The 15,689-nt window shown below is 44.5% G+C and overlaps 1 protein-coding gene across 1 annotated transcript in view; it reads right to left on the bottom strand.

Annotated features, from left to right (window-relative positions):
• HHIPL1 (HHIP like 1) overlaps positions 1–15,407 on the bottom strand; it is a 46,750-nt gene extending 31,343 nt beyond the window's left edge. Inside the window, exons 1-2 of the mRNA XM_089523610.1 lie at positions 14,111–15,407; positions 683–1,329 (exon numbers count right to left, since the gene is read on the bottom strand). Of these exons, the coding sequence (XP_089379736.1) occupies positions 683–1,329; positions 14,111–14,413 (950 nt within the window). The 5' untranslated portion in view covers positions 14,414–15,407. The remainder of the gene's footprint in view (positions 1–682; positions 1,330–14,110) is intronic.
• Positions 15,408–15,689: the final 282 nt, after the last annotated feature.

Genomic DNA, 15,689 nt, shown 5'->3' with positions numbered 1-15,689 from the left:
GGAAGAAAGGTGAGATATGTTATTAATAATATTTTTTTCAAAATATGGAACACAACTCAAACAATATTTTCTAATAAATCACTATATTTTCTTGGTCATCTGGTTCAAGTCCACCTTACCCAGTATCCACTTCTTTAGCTGTGACAATGACAAATGAGGAAGACTTCTGCAGATCATTATAAAACTCATAGGACTTGTTCTTCGGACCCAAGAATGAGTGAATTCCAGTAGCGTTTCAGAAGCTAGGAACTGAAGCATCAACACTTAAAAGAACAGTAGGAACTAATATGTACCATGTTCAGCCCAGAGTGTAAAGGAGATATCCATGTTAGTTATTTTTTTAGGGATAGAGTTTAGCACTTTGGATAGCTCCTTTTAAATTCTGACCAACATCCAGAGTAGATTTACTACATTACTGACATAGACACCACTTGATATCAGTTAAAAAAGACAAGCTGCATTTAATCTTGATGTCTCATGTTTTGAACATGGACATGAAAATGATTATTTCTGATGCTTAAGTTTGCTTGGTTCACATGTGCACCAAATTTTGGCTTCCATCTTTTATGGAAGTATGACCGCATGCAGGTATCAGAAAATATCACTATTAGTTATCCTCACAGGTATCTGTTTGCATTCCAGTATTTTAAACAAATGTGACAGATAAAGGTGCATACAATACCTTTCAGAACCATGATCCACAGAATTCATGTCACCAGGTGAAATTCTGAACTCACTGATTCGGATTCTCTCTTCATACTGAACTTCAACTGAATAGTAGACATACACTTTACCATTAAATCTGAATTTAGGATGGAAGACAATACCTAGAAAACCTCTCTCATCTCCCTCCCAAGGTGAAGTAAGAACAGCTTCACTGATGTTCAAAAAGGGCTTTTCAAGGCGTGACCGGTCTGGAAGATAGGTCCAGACTAAGCCAACCTGCTCAGCAATAAAGAATCTGTGAGTCCCGTCATTTGCGTGTACCATGGCAACTGGATTCCTAAGCCCATTGGCAACCTCCATTAAGCATAACTGCAGGCATCCTTCTGAATCAGCAGTCACCAGCCCAAGGTTTTGGTTGAGACGCTCATTGGCTAGGAGGTGAGGGAAACAGTAGTCGGGATCATCCAAAGACAAATAGCGGCAGAACTTTGCTAGGTTGTTTTCCAGGGACAATAATTCTTCATCAGAAGTAAGATACTGGAACATGGACCTGCAGTTTTGCCACACTTGCACACAGTAATCTCGGCAAAGTCCTGGCAGAGTTCTCTCTGGAGTAGAAGGGTCTTCAGCATCATATAAGTGAGCAGCATAGGGGGAGCATTCCTATATAGGTAAAGGGGAAGCCTGCATCAGTAGTTTCTGTTCAATGCTTTAAAATGAGAACTCAAAATCACAGGAGTATATAAGCGAATGTTACTTTTAAGACCATAATTTAATTAGGGATACAATGAAAGCCAGATGACACCAGACACCATTAGCCAAAACAGCAAACTTTGTTTTCACTCATCAAGCTTTCACTTTACCATTTTTCTATTCTTTATTTTCCCAGCTCAGCTGTTCCTCTGCTCCACAAACCCAGCTCTTGTGCTTCAGAGAGTTCTCACTCTCTTCCTCCTTGATATCTTCCCAAAGAAACCACACAAATTAGCCTGCCCAACAATACAGGTGTGAGATGCATTTCTTTCCTTTCTATTATTTCTTCTGCTGGAAAGCAGGCTTTCCTGTTTAACTGAATGACAGAGGGAGAGACACAACCTTAATGAATTCTAATAACCAAATTTACTAAAGCATAGAATTCTAATAACCAAATTTACTAAAGCATATTTTTAATTTTATAATTAATTGAGGAATTCAGAAAGCTGGATGAAATCACTAGAAAATCTATCAAATTAATAATTTACGGTAATTGATGAATAAATTCCAAGCTCAGAAAATGTTTCCAAGCAGCATGAAATATGACTGAAAGTGATAGGTTATCATTTTTGAGGTTGCAATGGCACAGATGTGGCCCTTTGGAGCTCCAAAAATTAGTTAGTATGGGCTCCATAACATAGCCACCACTTGGCTAGATAGATCAAGTGATCTGACGTAGTATAGCACAACTTCATCATCAACTTACTCTGTAATGTAGATATTCAGAGAACACTTTCTTCCTTAGAACAAAAGCCAGGAATCTAGCTTTGCGGGGGTGGGAGGGACATTGCCCCCATTAAGAATCGTGTCCTCCCCATGAAATTTCCCTTCGTTCTCCAAATTTCTAGCACCACACAGAATGAGACTTTGAAAGTCATTTCACATCAGTATGAACATGCTGTGCTTGCATTCCCTTGGTAACTCCCATCTGCCTCCTTTCTTCAGATGCCTAAACTGTGTTTCTAAATAGTCAATTGAAGTTTTAAGTGGCCGTAGTGACAGAAAACTGGAGGAAAAATTCATGGGGGGGGGGGGTATTCTTATTCAAGGGATCAATGCCCTCCTCCTTCCCAGATGTAGCTACACTCTGAGCAAAGGCCTTACTTAATGTTACAAGATTTAGGAGTTCAATGTTCTTAAGTTTTAAAAAATCATTGACCCAATACAGTGTATACTTGGATCTATCAAGTTTTAGCATGCTGCAGAATTAAAATAGTAACAACACCAAGTAACTATAAGCATGGCATTATTAGTATAGACAACTAATAATTGCATACACTGAACAGCTATGTGCACATCAAATTATGGGCCTGAACAGACAGGCCAAAATAAAGCTGCTTCGGGTCAGTTTGGAGGTATGCTGTTTAAATGATGCATGCATTTTAAGAGGCCAGAAGCCACTCCAAAGCTACGATCCAGTCCTAAGGACTGGAGCACAGCTTTGGCACAGCTTCTGGCCTCTTAAGGTGCGTGTGTCATTTAAACAGCATACCTCCAAAGTGACCTGAAGCAGCTTTATTTTGGCCTGTCTGTTCAGGCCCTATATTTCTAAATGCAAAAGCAAACTAGTCTAAATATGGGTAAAGTTATTTTTTCCACTTTTTTTTGGCAACTACAACTCAAAGTTTGTGCTAAACACATAACATAATGAGAGGATGTTGGCCATCTGCTTAGTCACATAAAGATAAAACAGAAGTAACAAAGGCATATGGAGAGAAACTAACTGAATCTACAGAAGCTGCAGCTGGATGTTTCCATTCCACACCATGTAGTAATCCTGTGCGTTGCTGTGACTGGTTTCAGTATAGATTTAGTTTGAATTTTAAGACAACAGGTGCATGAATTTCATTTTCTCCTGTCAGAAAAGCTTAAGAGGGCATCATGCTTAAACTCTCTTGCACTTCAAATGACAAACTCCAGAATGCTTTGCTGAAAAATATTCTGAACCTGCTACATCCTACAAACTCTCCTTGTACTTCTGCCTCAAATAGCCAGAAATGGACATGATGGCTAAGAATTATCTAAATTATTAAAACCCAGGTTTTCAGACCCAATATGTAAGTCATATGGTAGATCTGCCCAGAAATTTCATTACTCTTTCTTCAAAGTGGAATGAAGAGTGAAATTAGTAGACAAGAATTGCCTAGGGCAATTTTAATTAACCCTGTATTTCTTGAAATGAAATGCACCTATTCATGGTTGTTTGTCTGTTAATCTAGAACTAAGATGGTCACTGCCAAGAAACACAGTGACTGCTCCCAGAACAGCAGATTCAACAGTGATCAACTGAAAGACAAATGAATGCTAGCCAATAAAAGAAATTTATACTAAGAGGTCAGAGGAAATTTCTGAAAGTCTGTAAGTCTAAATGTGATGTGATGTGATGAAGGGGAGAAAGAAGAACACAAGGGAAGGAGAGGGAGAGAAAGTGGGATTTTCGAGACTTTGGATGTAAATCTATGAATATGCAGGAAAAATCACAATGAAAAGAACTGGAAAGTCCAGAGACTTATTCTCCTTTCTGGACAAGCAAACTGTAACTCAGATCTCAAGAAACAGTACTTCACACAGATAGGACCACTGTGCTTTTAGCCCACCTAGCTATACAGAAGGATAGTTATTGTTGTGCGACTTCAAGACATCCCTAAAGGGAACTATTACAGGTTTTCTTTGCATGTTTCTTCACAGGGAGTTTGCCATTGCCGCCTCCTGAGGCTGAGAATGTGCACTTTGCCCAAGGTCACCCAGTAGGTTTGCATGGCCAAGTGCAGATTTAAGCCATATTCTCCAGAGTCATAGTTGAAAGCTTAAACCACTACACAATGCTGGCTATACTAAACCAGACTAGCATGGATTCATATTGGACTGCATATGGATTACAGCAATAGTTTCCAAATTTTTTGGGGGGTGCTACTTCGCCTTTTCTCTTGGGTGACAATCCTAGTGCTGCCCAACACCTATTTCTTGATATTAGGTCTACTGTATGTGCAGCAGCATCCACCTCAGCCACACCCAGCTCCCCATCACCTCCTCCTAAGCCTGTCATGTGTGAAAACAGCAACGGTAGCAGCGCCTCAGGCCTTTTTCTTTCTCTTGCCCATGCCAGCCTTAAAACAAAAGGCTGGCTGGCTGAGGCTCCCAAGAGTGATCAGGTGCAAAGGGAGCAGCACCTCTGAGCAGCCAGGTAACCTTGCGAGCAGCTGGCTGAGCAATAACGAAGAAGCTTCTCACCTGTGCCAGCCTTGTGTAAAGGTTGGCATGGACAAGAGGCTTTTTTGGTTGCTGCTCCCAAGGTGCAAAGGGAGAAGCTTGTTCCCAGTGAAGAAGGACAGTGGACAGTTGTGGTCCTCTAGGGCCTTCTGGATTGCAGCTCCCAGCATGTTAGCTAATGCAGCTAGTGACGAGGATTCTGATGAGGAGTTGTAGCTTCCATTGCGCCTGGAAGGCCAAGGTTGCCCAGCTTTGTTTTAGAGGGATTTGAGCAAATACTTATCCTTTATTTAAAAAACAAAACAAAAAACCCAATGCATATCTGTGGCAAGTAGACAGCAGAAGAAAAAAACATGGAGCTAAAAAAAGCAGTACAAAGTCAGACCCGGTACTAATATTCTTTGTCCTTTTGTGCCCTAAAGTTGTTTCCAGTGTATAGGGACCCAAAGGGGATTTTCTTGGCAAGGTTTAATCAGAAGTGGTTTGCCATTGCCTTCCTCCAAAACTATAAAAATATAACTTGTCTTAGGTGACCCAGGGGATTTGAACCCTGATCTCCAGACTAGTCCTATACTCAAACCACTATATCATGTATGTGTGTGTGCTTTGTGTGTTTTGTGTATGCTTTGTGTGTCTTCTGTTAACAGACTGGTTTTGAGAGCTGATACTATATTACTATCAAAACCAGTGTATTATTATTTTATTATTATTTATTAATGTGCAAACACACACTTGCAAATTCACAAACCAATCCTGTCCTCTGATTACAAGAAATCTTATCTAGGTATCTAAAATAAATGCCCCTCCAGATGTTGTTGGGCTGTAATTACCACCAGTTATCACCAGCAAAGAAAATGATGAAAGCTCATGGGAACTGCAGGTCAGCATCAACTGGAGGGACACTGATTCCCCAGATGTTATTTGGGAGATTTTGCTATTAGGTCTACTGTATGTGCTAAATACTGCTATAGGCTTTGAGGCCTATTCTAACAGGAGGGAAAGGGTTAGGAAAAAATGAAAGCAGAGGTCTACAAGATGTAGAATGTTTTCTCTCTCTCTCTGTACACTTGTGTGTGTCTCAGCAAGGAAATAATGGCATTCAAGTGTTTCACAACTGGTAAACCATTATCTAACCCTGGATTGTAAAATACACATGCATGCATTACTAGCTCTGGAATGAATATCTTTGCTTATAATCAACCAACTGAAGAATCACATCTGTTTTACTGACTGTAATTCTATGCTCTTAATCATATTGCTGGATGAATTTAAACATACAGCTAGGCCAGCTGAGGACAAGATGTAAAATGCCTCACCAAGGAGAAACAGTTTAAAGAAACACAACCTTGCATAACTTTAGCAGAGGTTTTCTAATTTCCTTAAATCAATAAAAATAATTTAATGCCTGTGGGCATTGGAACAAGAGGCCACACTGTGACTAGAACTGGGAAATGGGCTTCAGGGTAATATAACACATTAGTTTGATTAGTTAAGATAAGCTTTATTTTTAAGGAGCTGTAATCCTCCACCAAATTTCTTTCTCCCTTAAGCAGCAGCTGGAATAAAAAAAGAGCTTGCTGAATGACCCCATGACTCCACGACTTTTTTATCTATGATATCATTTTGGCAGTTCCTGTAAAATTTCTTAGAAAACTGCTGTAAAAGTTTCTCTTCATTTTATTTCAGAGCTTGGAAACATTGCTTGAAAACATTGTGAATTGCCTAGACAGCATAGCTCTAAACCATTTCTGCTGAAGGATTCTGGGACCTATAGTCCAAAAGGAAACTCTTCCAAGTTCTGTTTGAATTAGGGTTGCCATATCCCGCCTGGGGGCGGGACTTTCCCGGTTTGGGGCGTGGCCACACGGTCCCGCCCCGGTTTGGCCCCGCCCCCGGGACCCCCCACCCCCCCCCCACCGACGCCAGGCAGGGAAAAGAGCCTCGCCTCAGCAAGGCTCGTTCCCTGCTTGGCCTCTTCCGCTGGCCAGGGAGGCGGCCTGGGAGGGCCAGGGGAAAGGGTCTCGCCTCAGCAAGGCCCTTTTCCCCTCCCTTGCCGCTTTCCCCGCCGGCCACGGAGGCTTCAAGGCAGGGACGAAGGGTCTCGCCTCGGGGAGAAGCTTTTCTCCCTGCCTTGAAGCTTCCTCCGCCGGCCAGGGAAGCTTGAAGGCGGGGAGGAAGGGTCTCTCCGTGGGGGGAGACCCTTTTCCCCCTGCCTTGAAGCTTCCTCTGCCGGCCAGGGAAGCCTCAAGGCGGGGAGGAAGGGTCTCTCCGTGAGGGGAGACCCTTTTCCCCCTGCCTTGAAGCTTCCTCCGCCTGCAAGGGAGGCTTCAAGGCAGGGAGGAAGGGTCTCTCCCCGAGGGGAGACCCTTTTCTCCCTGCCTTGAAGCTTCCTCCGCCTGCAAGGGAGGCTTCAAGGCAGGAGAAAGAGCCTTTCTTCTTCTTTCCCCTCCTCCTCTTCTTCTGTCTCCTCTCCTCCTCCTCTTCTTCCTCCTCTTTTTCCTCTTCTTCCTCCTCCTCCTCTTCTTCTCCACCTCATCCTTCCCCTCTTCCTCCCCTTTTTCTTCCTCTACTTCCTCTTCTTCCTCCTCCTCCTTTACCCCTCCTCCTCCTCCTCTTGTTCCTCCTTTTCTTCTTCTCCGCTTCCTCCTCCTCTGCTTCTTCCACTCTTCCTCCTCTTCTGGTTTTTGGCCAGAAAGGGAAGCACATTTCTGCCATCTGTCTAGGAATAATGCCAAATGTCCTCCATTTTTATCATGCCTAAGAAACATGCATTTATATGAATTTTTTTTAAAAAAAAAACATCAATTTTTTGAGCGTCCTCCATTTTTTCAAAATGTGTCCTCCATTTGAAAATTTTGTTCTACATTTGTCCCAGTTTGGATGTCCTGACCTATGGCAACCCTAGTTTGAATACTAATTCTAGTTCTCATCAAGAAAATGAAAAAGAATTGTAAACCACATCAAAGTATAATCTCTTTTGTCTTTGTTGTTACTTTAACTATACAGGTATTTGTACATAATGCAAAGACAAACAGTGAAAGCTGATAGTAAAACTGAGGATTTAATCATGGAATCATAGAGTTGGAAAAGAGTACAAGGGCCATCCTGTCCAACCCCATGCAGGAATTCACAATCAAAGCACCCCCGAGAGATGGCCACCCAGCCTCTGTTTAAAGACCTCTAAGTAAGTAGACTCCACCACACTCCGAGGAAGTCTGTTCCACTGTCAAACAGCTCTTACTGTCAGTAAATTGCTCCTAATGTTGAGATGGAATCTCTTTTCCTGTAGCTTGCATCCACTGTTCCATGTTCTAGATTCTGGAGCAGCAGAAAACAAGTTTGCTCCATCCTCAACATGACATCCTTTCAAATCGTTAAACAGGGCTGTCATATCATAGCCCAAAACAGATGGGCAGATGGGAGTGGCTTCCAGCTGCTCTGGGGGTGTGAAATTTAGATGATGCATGCCCCAGAGCACCCAGAAGCTACCCAGGGGCCACCTAATGCAGCCCCAAATCGGATTTAAAGTAATGGAACTTTTCCACTCCTTTCCATAGCAGGAGGAGCCCTCAGGGCTGTGGCATGTGTTTATCACAGCCCCAGGGCGATCAGGCCAGGAGCAGCTTCTGGCCAGTTCCTTCTTATTAATCAAAATAAAGCCTTATTTTTGTCATAAATAATCTTTCATCAAACACTCTTTATTGCCATTGATTACATTTCTTTTGTCAGTGCTCTGATTGCTTCACAAACCTACAAGGAACTCAAGCAACTTGCAATAAATGATAGCACAGGCCATCAAGAAGTGCTCCTCTGTAAACTAAATCCACTGGAACAAATGCAAGAGAATGACAGTACATTTACACAACTCCCTTGCACTGAGCAGCATACAGGGAGAACAAATCATGCTCATAATTGCAGAAAATTTAAACAGCTGTGCCACTTTACAGAAGTATTGAAGTCATTCCTCTGATTAGGGTATTGTGAGAAGACATTATGTGGAAGACACTAATTTATATATCTGAACCAAGCACAAGCTTGTGAAATGCACCCTCCAAATGCAATAAATATGGTCCTGATACATTTTCCATAGGAGATTCTTCCTTAGTGTGCAAGCTGGTTTTAAGAAAGTGCTAATAACAATTTACTGAATATGTCAACTTCTTAAATAGAAAGAAATCATTAAGATGTTTAAAAGATGCTTGCTTGTTCTTTGACAGGTCATCCACACATACAAGTCATCATTTGATGATGATGCTATCTACTGAAGAGTATGCAGTGACATACCTAGTGTTAGGTACAGTAATGTCACAATCCAATTCATGGTTTCTTGGGAGAGGTCCCACTATGTTCAATGGGGCTCCCCCTATAGACTCTCCAATAAAGTGTATTTAAGACTGTCACCTAGAGGGTCATTTAGAGCTGTCTTACATGGGTGTAAATCCAGAAACACCCCTGTAGGAAGTTAATTTCTTCCATTATTCCAACAACAGGAAATATCACATGAGCCTTTGACAGTTATTTTTGGCTACTGCCAACTACACAGAGTGAAATTGATATGACAGTGTGATCTGCAATTTATTCTATTCTGGGAAAGAACAATGTCAAGTAATAAACCATAACTACATATAGGAAGAGATGAAATTTGAAATACTCACATTCATGCACAGTGTCACTTGTCAAAATAATGTGATTAATGAATACATTTTGAGGGAAATTACCATGTATGAGCCTGAGAAGCAAGACCTAAATCTGTCTAATGGGTTCCAATAAATTATTCATCTGCCATAAGATGAAAACATAAACATGACGAATGATTAAAAGAGGAGAGCGCAAGCCTGGGTTTGCTCTTATTTCATTGCTGGGGATGATGTAGTTTCTTGAAGCACAAGACAAGTAGCACATGAATGGCCTTGACTTATTGTCCATGGTGCAGTTGTAAATTATGACTGGCTGTTGGTCATCATAAAAGTCCCCATAGCTATGCCTCTACGTACAATCCAAAAATTCAGATCCATGTCAACAAACTATTTCAAGCAGGCTTTATCTGTACTAGAATCAAGTCTTTTACAAAGCTAATGAGTCTCAATTGGCCCATATAAGCACAGAGAAAACAGGGATACTTAGGAGATGGGTTAAGAGTTGACAACATTCTGTCTACTAAGAAAAAGCTTCCTGACACTATGAACAGAAGATAGATGGGCAGAAAAGTGGAAAGGAAAAAAGACAACAAAGGTGTCCCTGCTTGCTCTTCAGTTTGGCCCATTTTCATTAGTATGAAGCCCTTGCTCCATTCCCCACATGGAAAGAAGTCCCTGCAAAAATTGCCTACCTGTATTCAGCAGCACACAAAGCCTAATACAAGTGACATTCAGACTAAGTACAGTGGACACTTGTTATACGTTGGGGTTTGGTTCCAAGATCCCCCGTGGATAACAAAATCTGTGTATGCTCAAGTCCAATTAAATATAATGACATAGCAAAATGGTGTCCCTTAAAAAAATGGAAAATCAAGGTTTGAAATTTGAAATTTATACTTTTTTTGAACATTTTCAAACCATGGATGCTTGAATCCTATGGGGTAGGGAATTTTCCTTTTAACATACCACACTTATTGAAATTTAAATGGTGAATAAATCCAGATTTGTGATGGTAGACACCACTCTATCTCAGCAAGGAGAAAAAAAATCAGTTGAGGTACCATAGAATGAGAGGATGTTCTCCCGTCCCCTGTGTTTGCAGAAACCCAAGACAGTCTATCTCTTTGCCACTGGGGAAGGAGGCATGTGATGCTCTAGATACCGTTGGGCAGCAACTTTCAGTATTCCTCATCATTGACTATGCTGGCTAAGGCTGATGGGACCTGCTGGCCACCAACATCTGGAAAACCACATAATACCCATGCCTATTTTACCAAAAGCTGGTTCACAGGGATATCATACACTGTCACACAAGTCAAACCACTTAAGTCCAAAACACACTGCAGAAATTATCCAGTCTGAGACCGCTTTAACTGTCCTGGCTCAGTGCTAGGGAATCCTGGGAATTGTAGTTTATTGTGGCATCAGAGCTCTCCTGACAGAGGTGAAATGTCTCACAAAACTACAGTTCTCAGAATTCACTAGCATTGAGCCAGGGCAGTTAAAGCAGTCTCAAACTAAATTATTTCTGCAGTGTGGTTTGGACCTTGGTCCACTTTAATTATTTTTACTTATTCTAACCTGCACCAGTTTAGGCAAAGATCTTATCTGTCTTTGCTACTGAAACTGTATGTTCTTCAGCTGTTCTTGGACTGCAGTTCCCATTAGTCCCAATCTCTGTAGCCAATGGTGTCGGATGATGGGAAGAGCACTCCAGCACCTGGAAAGTAACATATTCCAAATCCCTGCCTTAGAATTGCTTCCAGAACTTAAAAGTTTTTCTTATAACGTGTTGTTTGGGGGCAAGAATTTATTTATTTTGGCATCTACACTGCAGAATTAATGTAGTTTTGACACCGCTTCAACTACTGTGACACAATGCTATGAATTAAGGGAATTATAGTTTTGTGAGATACAGTACTTACCTTTCTCCATCAGGGAGTTCTGGTGCAACAACAAAAGACAAATCCGATGAATTCATTGGATGGAGCCAATGAACTCATCGGATTTGTGGTGTCAAACTGCATTAAGTCCACAGTGTGATAGGACTCCAGGACAACAGGGTTCAAATCTCTACTCAGCCATGAACATCCACTGGGTGATTTTGGGCAAATGACAAATGATTTTGGCCTTGGAGGGAGGTAGTGACAAACTTCATCTAAACAAAAACATGCCAAGAAACTCCTGTGCTAGGTTTGCATTAGAGTCAACATAGCTCTCCAACTCCAGCTGCCAGCATGGATACTGGCTAGGGCAGTGATGGCGAACCTTTTTAGTTCGCTGTGCCAAGGGTGGAGCTTCCAACCTCTGAGGGCGGGGCTTCCACCCTCCTAGGGCAGGGCTGCCACCCTCGAGAGGCGGGGCTTCCACCCTCCGAGGGCAGGGCTTCCACTCTCTGGGGCGGGGCTTCCGCCCTCCAGGGGCAGGGCTTTCCCCATGCCCTTTCCCAGCCTCCAGATGTCTCTCAGAGACAGCTGGAAGTCGGGGGAAATTGGGGGAGGTGAGACAGGCACACGCCTGCTCCTCCCCTTCCCTTGGCCTCCAGCTGTCTCTCAGAGACAGCTGGGGACCAGTAAGGGCCTGTGGAGGGCAGGAGCAAAAGGTCTGCAGGCCCTGCTCTTCTCCTCAGGGCTTCGCCAGGCCTGAGGTGTCCTCCGAAGGACACCTCAGGTCTGGCGAAGCCCCGCAAGCAGGAGGAGGAGGAAGCCGGCGGCTCCTGCTCCTCTCCTCAGGGCTTCGCCAGGCTGGAGGTGTCCTCCGAAGGACACCTCAGGTCGGGCGAAGCCCTGCGGGCAGGAGGAGGAGCAGGAGGCCAGCCGCCCTTTCTTCCTCAGACCTTTCCTCCACGTGAACGGGCTCCATGGAGCCCTTTCACGCGGAGGAAAGAGAGGCCGGGAGGGAAGAGGGCTGGGAGGAGGAGCCAGATGTGTGCGCCTCTGTCTCCTTCCAGGCGCCATTTTCTGGCTTCCTGCTGTCTAAGAGAGACAGTGGGAGGCCCCAAAATGTCAGGAAGGAGGCGGAACGGGCACGTGTGTGCCCGTTCCGCCTTCTCCCTTGCCCCATGCCCGACGAAATGGCATCGCGTACCACCCGTGGCACGCGTGCCATAGGTTCGTCATCATGGGGCTAGATGATTCTGGAACTTGTCCCCTCAAAGCAATGTAAAGAGACAGCATGGCATAGTGGTCTGAGCATTGGACTATCAGGTCCAAGGTTCAAATCCCATCTTGGCCATGGAAACCTACTGGGTAACCTTGGGCAAGTCGCACTCTCTCGGTCTCAGAGGATGGCAAGGGCAAGCCCCCTCTGGAGAAGCTTGCCAAGAAAACCCCATGATAGTTCACAATTTGAAGGCACACAACAACAAGCTGAAAATGACTTGAAGGCAAACAGCAGTGACACAGTATGGTTAACAAGGTCTGGGCAGTGCCATTCAGTTATCTGAGTCTGAGGTTAGGCCCAAAGAGGGGCTAAGGTTGGGGTATAACCAGGGTTCGAATCCCTGCTCATCAATCCACAGGGTTACTTTGGGCATGTCACACTCTCCAGAGGATGAGACTAGCAACTCCCTCCAAGAAACCTTGCCAAGAAACCCCTCATGATATTTTCCCCTTAGGGTTGCCATAAGTCAGAAACGACTTGATGGCATACATCAATGACATGTCAGAAACAACTTGAAGATGAACACAAACAATAACTGAAGTAAGGTTACCCAGGTCCGGGCAGTGTCTTTCAGTTACTGCAGCATGAGAAAGCTAGGCCCAGAGAGGGACGAAAGATGGCATATATGCAGGATTCATATCTCTGCTCACAAACCTCCCAAGTCACACTATCTCAGCCTCAGAGGATGACAATGGCAAACCCCCTCTGAAGAAACTTGCCAAGAAAACCCTACGATAGGTTAACCTGAGGGTCACCATAAGACTTGAAGGCACACAACAGTAAGTCGGAAACTACTTGAAGGTGAACAGAAACAAGTAAGGTTACCAAGATCTGGGCAGTGCCATTCAGTTACCCAAAAGAGGGGTTAAGGTTGGGGGATATCCAGGGTTGCAGTCCCTGCTCACAAACCCACTGGGTGGCTTTCGGCAAGTCACACTCTCTCAGTCTCAGAGGATGACACTGGCAAATCCCTCTCTGAAGAAACATTGCCCAAAAAAAAAAAACCCATGAAAAGTATGTAGAGAGATCTTGTAGCACCTTTGAGACTGAAAGAAAGAAGTTGGCAGCATGAGCATTCATAGACTTCAGTCTACTTCCTGGGATGCAAGTAGACTTAGGTCTAGGAAAGCTCATGCTGCCAACTTCTTTCTTTCAGTGAGTCTCAAAGGTGATACAAGATCTCTGTACATACTGTTTCTACAGACTAACATGGCTATATCTTTGAATTCTTCCACCGTGATAGGGTCACTTTAGGGTTGGAAAGGTTTTGAAGGCAGACAACACCAACATCAACACGTAGAGGGATCTTGTAGCACCTTTGAGACTAATCCCCAAAGTAAAAAGCAGCTGATTTTGTCCACTTTCTGTGTGGGTTAATTTCGGATTAATGCTCAATGTGTCTGAAAATGATCCCACTTTTGTGGATTTAAATCCTGTTTCTGCACGGGATTTGGCCAATTCTCGTATCATAAACTCCTAAATGAAAGAAGTTGGCAGCATGAGCTTTCGTAGAGTTCAGTCTACTTCCACTGTGTGCTTCTGAGGAAGTAGACTACAAAAACCTCACGCTGCCAACCTTTTTTTCTTTCAGATAGTCTCAAAGGTGCTACAAAATCTCTCTACAGACTAAGACAGCTATATCTTTGAATACCAATATCAATGGAGCCTCCTGTGGGTCTCACCTGGCACAGGAGATCCTGCAGGTAGCTGGCACAGGTGGCATAGGCGGCCTGGTCCAGGTGCCCACTAACACTGTAGTAGCGCTCCAGGAGGGCAGCGTCACGCTGCGCTTCGCAGCAACCAAAGTCCGAATATTGGACGCAGAAGGTGAGGGGCCGTGAGGGCTTGAAGGGGGGCTTGAAGTCCAGACACTGAGGGTGACCAGACCCCAAATCCACCACAACCACCACTAACACCAGCACAGCATTTGCCCGGCCCAAAAGGGACCCCCAGGACCGGCCCTCTGGACCACGAATCCCCTCCATCCTCGCTTCCCTTGGCACTCCTGGGTGATCAGATGTCCTCAGTGCCAAGGTACCATGAAATGGTGGTCCTTTGAGGGGAAGTGGAGGACACGGTCACCTCAGAAAGATCAACTCCTGCTTCTCTGCCCTGCTCAAAATGCAGGACCTTGGAGGAAAAATGGAGGACACCAGTACCCCAGGGGCTCAAAACACTCCTAGAGAGATCAGGGCCTGCTTCTCAGTCATGGCCAAAATGGAGGACCTTCGAGGGAAGATGGAGGACATGGCTAAAAAAGATGTACTTCAAAACACTCCTAGAAAGTTCAACACCTGCTTCTCAGTCATGGCCAAAATGGAGGACCTTCGAGGAAAAAGGGAGGACAGGACCAAAAAAAATGTACTTCAAAACACTCCTAGAAAGGCCAGCTTCTGCTTCTCCGTCCGACTCAAAATGGAGGACCTTCAAGGAAAAAATGGAGGACGTGACCAAAAAGGAAGAATTTCAAAACATTGCTGAGAGTATTAATGCCCCAAATGGAGGAGCTTTGGGGGGAATTCCTCCCGGACAGAAGGTGGAAAGGGAGGCAGGGGGACCAAGACCTCCTCACCCTCACCTGAGTGACCAACTCAGAAGCTGGGAACACTCCTAGTAGTAGCAATAAACATAAATTTCCTGCTTCTCGGTCGCTCCTGCTCGAAAGGGAGGAGGATCTTTCGGAATCCCTTTTGGGATAGAGGACGCGTCCGGGAAATGGAGGACATGGCCTGGTCAGCCTGTGAAGAGGGCAGGGGAGGCTCCCTTGGACATGCTGCTGCCCTCGGTGCCTCGAAGATCCCAGGCAAGGCGCCCTTCTTCTTCTCCTCCTTTTTCTCCTTCTGTTTCTCCTCCTTTTCCTTCTTCTCCCTCCAGCAGCAGCTCCTCAGGGAAGGGAAGGGAAGGGAGATCAGCCTCAGGCTCTCAGTCCAGTGGCTCTGCCTTGAAGGGGAGGCTCTGGTCGCCCTTCTTGCTGCTTCCCAAAACTGTGCCTCAAAGTTGGGAAGGAAAGAAGGGAGAAGAGGAGGAGGAGGAGGAGAAGGAAGAGGAGAAAGAGGAGGAGGAGGAGGCACCGCCTTCTTCCAGCCTTTTCAAGGCGTGTAAACACTCCCTCCTGGCGACCCTCGCCTCCTGGGTTTTTCTTAATAACAAGTTTCTCTTCAGAGGGAGGTTTGCCCTTGCCACCCTCTGAGGCTGAGAGAGTGTCACTTGTGACCAAGAGCCCAGCTGGGAACCAAACCCTGGTCTCCAGAGTCCCAGTCC

Source organism: Sceloporus occidentalis, unplaced genomic scaffold (assembly GCF_023333645.1).
Source record: "Sceloporus occidentalis isolate IW3139 unplaced genomic scaffold, rSceOcc1.0.p SCAF_4, whole genome shotgun sequence".
NCBI lineage: Eukaryota > Metazoa > Chordata > Lepidosauria > Squamata > Phrynosomatidae > Sceloporus > Sceloporus occidentalis.
This window is presented reverse-complemented; position numbering and strand designations above follow the sequence as displayed.